Source organism: Sinocyclocheilus rhinocerous, unplaced genomic scaffold (assembly GCF_001515625.1).
Source record: "Sinocyclocheilus rhinocerous isolate Xijiao unplaced genomic scaffold, SAMN03320098_v1.1 scaffold366, whole genome shotgun sequence".
NCBI classification, from domain to species: domain Eukaryota; kingdom Metazoa; phylum Chordata; class Actinopteri; order Cypriniformes; family Cyprinidae; genus Sinocyclocheilus; species Sinocyclocheilus rhinocerous.
Window position 1 is genome coordinate 85238 of NW_015660877.1, and position 6828 is coordinate 92065.

Consider the following 6828-nt stretch of genomic DNA (forward strand, 5'->3'; position numbering starts at 1 on the left):
TAAGATTTTTAATGTTTTTTTAATGGAGTCTCTTGTGCTCATCAAGGCTGTGTTTATTTGATCAAAAATACAGAAAAAACTAATATTGTGAGATATTATTTCAATTTCTAATATTGGTTTTCTGTTTTAATATACTTTAAAATATAATTGATTTCTGTGATCAAAGCTGAATTTTCAACATTACTCCAGTCTTCAGTGTCACATGATCCTTCAGAAATCAACTGGACATAAACATAGGAGAATGAGAAAAGTGCTAATTTTAGAACTAAATTTCAAACGGCACTTAGAGGCTTTTGCATCTGAACTCTTCACATATATAACTTTTCACACACATATATATATATATATATATATATATTCATTCACAAACGGCACTTAGAGGCTTTTGCATCTGAACTCTTCACATATATATCTTTTCACACACATATATATATATATATATATATATTCATTCATATTCTCCTGGTAATTCCTGCAGTTGAAATGCTTATGTACAGTCACTTTCTAAATGAATCTGCACTAGTGTACATGTTCATTGAATGCCATCTTCTTTTTAATTCCCATTGCTGAACATGTGAGTATTATTATGCCTTAGAGAGGAACTAAAAAGAAACTTTATGTAACATTTGTTTTGTAATTGTATGTTAGCATGTGGTTTAATGCAGCTAATAAGGGACCTGTAAAAGCTGTCAAAGCTGTTTTCTGATCTGCAGGCTCTATTAGTTCAGCCTGAAAGCAAACACTTGACTAATTATTTTCACAAGGCTTCTGCTGTTAAAACGTGCACGTATGCATGATTACACTGATATGACAGTTGAAATGCTGTCAAAACAGATATCAATTTTCAGTAGATGGTTGCGAATACATTTCCTAAGCTAGTGTGTTGAAACTTTGCTTACTATAGTTAGGGCCTGTGGAAATATGGGGATTAGGCCTGTATTCCCTGCAGTCTGAACAATTGCTCCCTCTCTTCAAACACAAGATTGGCTTTCCAAAATACACCACTTTAGCGTATCAATGATTGTATGTGTAAACGTGAAAAAAGATTACATTTGTTCCCCCTAATGGTGTGGCGCTTGCCTCCAATATTAACAGCCTCAGGTGGTCCGTTTGTACCAAGTAGACACGGCATGTTTGCTTGGCCCAGAATAGCCTGCGCATTTGAAATGATATTTTTAGGCTATTGATCTATGAGTTGTGACCTTCGCAGCACAGGAGCTGATGAGGGGAGTGGTGTGTTTGCAACCTCCAGCTGTAGACACACATGCAGCACCATATAATCTGTCCAGATTCATGTAACTGTTTCACTATTGTGTGACTAAAGTGATTAAATCAATGAGATGTCAGTTTCTAGTAAGCAATCTGACTGGTATCCAAGCTGTGGATCACTTTCTGCACTCATATTGGTAGTCACCGCATCGCTGCTTATTTACATAATGTTGAGCATGTGTCGCCAACACTCGCTGTCATGAGAAAATGAGTCTACATCATCTGTCAGTAAATAGTTATGCTAAGTACACACAATGTTGAAATATGTAATTACTATGTAGTGCATGCTAAAATTTCTTGCACTAGATAAACCTAATAAAAAATAATGAATAATTAAACATTTATTGTAATAACTGAAATTACATAATTGACTCTTTGCAAAGACCCGCCCCCTTTCGTTACTGTTGCTATGTCTGACAAGCCATGCACTCTCAACACACTGGTAGACAAGACAGAGTTACTTCAGGTATGAAGCAAAGTCTGCTTTCAAATGTCATTTTTTAAGAAATTCAAACAATACCATTTTGTGGCTCTTTAATGTGTGTTGGATCGCTGTAGCGCCTCAAGCGGCACGTGAACTGATCATCTCTTCCTCTTTACTGGTTATAGCGCGAAATAAACATGAATGAACATCAGAAGGTATCTTGTTTCAACCGTGGAAAGACGTCAATACACTTATACAGGTACACGTCATATTTTTCAAGTTCAAGTCCACCTAAGGTAATCTATACTGTCTGTTTTGTTTGTCGGACAAAAATAGCAGATGCGGTGTTATGATTGGTCAATCAAGCTCTTTGCAAAGGCTCACATATTAAAGATAGTAGTGAATACAGGAAGGCTAAGTACAAATGTATGGTGTATAAATCTAATCAGGCTAATGGAGTACCTGTATCCTATTCTAGTTTGTAAGTTAACTAAAATAGACATTAAAGGGGTCATATGATGCGATTTCAAGTTTTCCTTTCTCTTTGGAGTGTTACAAGCTGACTGTGCATAGATAAGATCCCTGAAGTTGCAAAGACTAAAGTCTCAAAACCAAAGAGATATTCTTTATCAAAGTTAAGACTCTGCCACGCCCCCCTAAAACGGCTGCTTTTCGCTTCCCAGATATGTGAAAAGGACACATGAATCATCTCCGGAGAGGGATGGTTTTCAAAACCATCAGCACTGGATGTTTTTTTTTCCCCCTCCTCTCATACTCCGTCACCACCATCATTCACCTTGACAGGGAAGTCATTAAATTGGTGATGTTGAATTCCTTTTACTGTTTTGTCAGGATCACTTATTCCTTCAACCTTGAAATCTTCTTTCTTTCCCACAAAAGCAGCTCCATTACTGCGAGACGAGGTCTTAATTTTCATGAATTTCAAATCATTCCAGCACATATGTTCCAAAAGAAATTAGTGTCTCTAGCTATATTTCCGTTAGATATTGTTTTATATACTCCTTTAAAGTATGTTATAGCATATGCGTGAAATGTAGAAAATGAAAAGAAATATGTGTGCAGTATGTGGGGAGTGACGTTCATACTTCATGCCTGAGACAGCAGCACAATGATCTTCTTATTTATAGCTTCTCTGTTGAAACAGTACTACATTACAGCAGTTCATCTTCCATTAAAGTTGATTCATAATTTGATATGAAGCTGCTTACTCGATGTCTCTTGCATATATTAAAATATCAGTCATTATTTACACTACTGTTCGAATTTTATTTTTAGTTTTTTTTTTTCTCAAAATAATACTTTTTTTCAGGAAGGACACATTAAATCGATCAAAAGTGAGAAAGTACATTTATAATGTTAAAAAGATTTCTATTTCAAATAAATGCTGTTCTTTTGAACTGTCTTTGTATTAAAGAATTTTGGGGGAAAATGTATCACTGATTTCACAGCAAATCTGCATATTAGAAATATTTCTGAAGGACCACATGACTGAAGACTGGTGTAATGACAGCTGAAAATTCAGCTTTGGCATCACAGGAATGAATTACATTTTAAAATATATTAACATGGAAAACTAATATTCACAATATTACTGTTTTTTACTGTATTTTTGTCAAATAAATGCCACCTTGGGATGCGTAAGACATCTAAAATCAGTTAAAAATCAAACCGACCCCAAACTTTTGAACTTTTTTGTTTGTTTGTTCAGTGTTTTTGTTCATCTTAAAAGGATGTCATCATATTTTATCAAAATGTCATCATATCATTTACTCACATTCCTATCATTCCAGACTTATATTACTTTCTTTTTCTACAAAAGTAGAAATGATTTTAAAAAAATTATAACATAAAATGTACGCTTTTTCAATATCTCCAGTATGCTTTTTCTAGTATCATAAAAGGTATGTTCATATGACTACATGTCTTGTGAAGCTGTATGACGATCCGTCATATAGGTTTGAAACCATATGAAAGTGAGTAAATGGCACAACCTTCATTTTTGAGTGAATTATCTCTTTAATTGGTTATCCAGAGCTCTCAGCTGCTCTAGAAAGCCTGAGTTGGGACAGATGTCCCTGTTCAACCTGACAGCTATGATGGCGTCCGTAAGAGTGAGGTTCTCGTACATCATGAGGAAGGCCAGGACCAAGGCTCCGGAGCGACTGACTCCCATTGCGCAGTGAACCAGCACTTTGCCTGCAGTACACAAAGAACCTCCTAACTTATTCGGTATCTCTGACAATGGTTATGATTTACATATTTCACTTATTAAAATGACTGTATTGCCTGCTGACTTTGCACGGCTCCATTTATTCTTTTGCTCTGCTTCTTTTAATTTCAATACAATCACTGACAAAATTAGTCAGAAAAAGGTCAAGGAAGTCAGACTTGCCATTTTGAGAGAGTGCAGCTTTAATGAAGGATGCAGTGGAGCAGAAATACTGGCTCAAATCAAACTGTGGGTGATCTGAAGCCTCCACTCCACAGTAACTTATACTCATGTCTGAGTAGAACTGGGCGCCCGTGTTAATGCGATGCGGTCTGTCAGCACAGTTTACAACATGAGTGATTCCCAGATCAGCGAGGAGTCCTTTATCACGAGCCGTTGACCTGAAATGAGCGGCTGTTTAACACGTCTTCATGTTTTGATTACATAATTTACTTAGAATAAACTGTAAACACAGACACCTATAGTGGGAAACTTTGGATTTTCACCAGTATCTTGGTTAGATCTGTTTTACTCCCAAGACTGTGATGGTTCAGTACTTACTCATCTCCGATGTACAGGCCGGGCCAGATAAGACTGACAGGTCCGAAAGGCTGTCTGTTTGTCAGCAGCAGGCACCGCAGATCTGATATAGATGGCGTCTCATACACTGCCTGCAGCTGAGAGGCCAGTGGTTTGTCTTTAGGAGCTTTTCTGTCAAAAAAGGTTAGAAATCTCTGGAAACAAAGATATAGCCTTATATAGCCTGTGTTAATTCAATGCACGTGTTCTGAGTAGAATGATCAATGCACATTTTCATGGGACAGTTTGTATTTACACATATTACACATTTGACCTTTCTGCTTCTGTAATCATGTTTGCCTTCACAGTCACCGGTGAAAATTAACAGATAATTCCTGAGGTACTGTGTAATTTATTTCACATACCAACAAGAAAATATATGTTTCAGAGGGAACAATGTGACAGTTTTGGTCTGTTCCACTGGACTGAGAAATAATTTAAATGCTTTATCATCACATTCTTGTTTGGTCATCAATATCCGTAGGTCACAACACCAGTGTTTTTGACCAGAAACCGTAAATATGTTGAAGCATATGATACCCATTAGAAACTCACTACAGGAGACCAACCCTTAAGTCATGTAGCCATGCATGGCTCTTCCACCTTCCCATGATAAAGAGCAAGCCAAAACCGTTTTATTTCGCTCCAGTAAAAAAACCAAACATGCTTGCTGGCTCATTTCGGGACAAGTTCAAAGTATATCTCATCTGGAAGAAATTTAAAATCCTGCCATTTATTTTGCGACCCTGCTGCCCTTTGGAGGCTATTTACTATTTATGGGGAAACCCTTCAATTTTGCCTTCTGATACCCACTTTGCTATTGCACTACAATGAATATTAGCAAATAAGATCTGTCCCAATAGAACTGGGTCAAGGCCATGGGAAAGGAGGCCCTTAAGGGATGTGCTCTTGAAATGGGATTCATCACATTGTTACCAAGTTTTCAGTTACAATTTGTAAGCTTCCAGTTTTTTCTTCCTCTCTCGGACGAGGCTCATGTCAAGATGTCGAAGCTGGTTAAGAAAGCCAGGATTAGGACAGATGTCCCTGTGTTGCCGTACAGCTTTAATGGCCTCCATTAGTGTAAGATCCTCACAGATCATGAGGAAGGCCAACACCAGGGTGGCAGAGCGGCTCACTCCCATCAGACAATGGACAAACACTCTTCCTGAAGAACAGAACAGAACAGAATCAATGCATGACATTTTTACAGTGCAAATGCTACTTTTAGTAGGTTATAGCCAAAAGAATGCTTCATTGGTTTTGTAAGGTCGTACTGTTTTAAGCCTTCAAACCTCAGGTCAAGTCAGTTTATAGTCTAGGTTCAGTTTAAATTAATTTAATACATTTTAATAAACATATATACTGAAAAGGGAATGTGAGAGGTAATTGTTTTCTAAATGACCTAATTAGCCAAAGCATAAAAATACATAAAAGAACGGAAAATAAAAACAGACACTTCTTATATAATGGTATTTAATACAATCGATTCATTTCTAATCACGTGTTTTTATGCATCCTTGGGCTATGTTCACGTTGCATTTATACCGTTTTGAGTGCGAATTTTCGAGCTTCTTTCAGTGCTTTGGAAAAATGAATCATTCTGTGAATCAGTTCGGTATGGTTCTATTTTTGCGAAAACCTCATTTTTCTCATCACTGTTTGCGTTACATCCCGCGCAAACAACATTCTAGGTGTTGTCTACGCGCGTGAGCCAGGAATATAATGCACAATCTGGTGATCATGTATTGTGCCGCCAATTTTAAAAACTACTCGAAAAAGAAGCTGTAAAATGGAAATAAAAATAGACGAACGTGGAAATACCATGTTTAGTACAGTCATGGCCAGACGTTTTGGCAGTGTCATAAATTTTGTGTTTTGCAAAGTTTGCTGCTTCAGTATTTGACAATTATTTTTCCACATGTTTCTATGGTATACTGAAAAACAATTATAAGCATATATCAAACGTTTTAAAGGCTTGAGATCCGGGGAGTTGCCTGGCCATGGATCCAAAATTCCACTGTAATGATTTCGAGCCACTTCTTTATCACTCTTGCTTTGTGACATGGTGCTCCATCATGCTGGAAAATGCACGGATCATCACCAAATTGCTCATGGATCATTGGAAGAAGTCGATCGCTCTTGCAGGATGTTTTGATACCATTCTTTATTCATGGTAGTGTTTTTGGGCAGAATTATGAGAGAGCCCACTCCCTTGGTTGAAAAGCAACCCCACACATGGATGGTCTCAGGATGCTTCACTGTTGGCACAACACAGGACTCATGGTAGCATTCACCTTTTCTTCTCCGAACAATCGATTTTCCA

At 37.3% G+C, this 6828-nt stretch overlaps 1 protein-coding gene across 1 annotated transcript in view; it reads right to left on the reverse strand.

Annotated features, from left to right (window-relative positions):
• Nucleotides 1-3722: 3722 nt before the first annotated feature.
• Nucleotides 3723-6828, reverse strand: part of LOC107725429 (dual specificity protein phosphatase 16-like) — a 4626-nt gene continuing 1520 nt past the window's right edge. The window contains exons 4-7 of the mRNA XM_016534670.1: nt 5454-5670; nt 4485-4634; nt 4107-4324; nt 3723-3910 (exon numbers count right to left, since the gene is read on the reverse strand). Of these exons, the coding sequence (XP_016390156.1) occupies nt 3723-3910; nt 4107-4324; nt 4485-4634; nt 5454-5670 (773 nt within the window). The remainder of the gene's footprint in view (nt 3911-4106; nt 4325-4484; nt 4635-5453; nt 5671-6828) is intronic.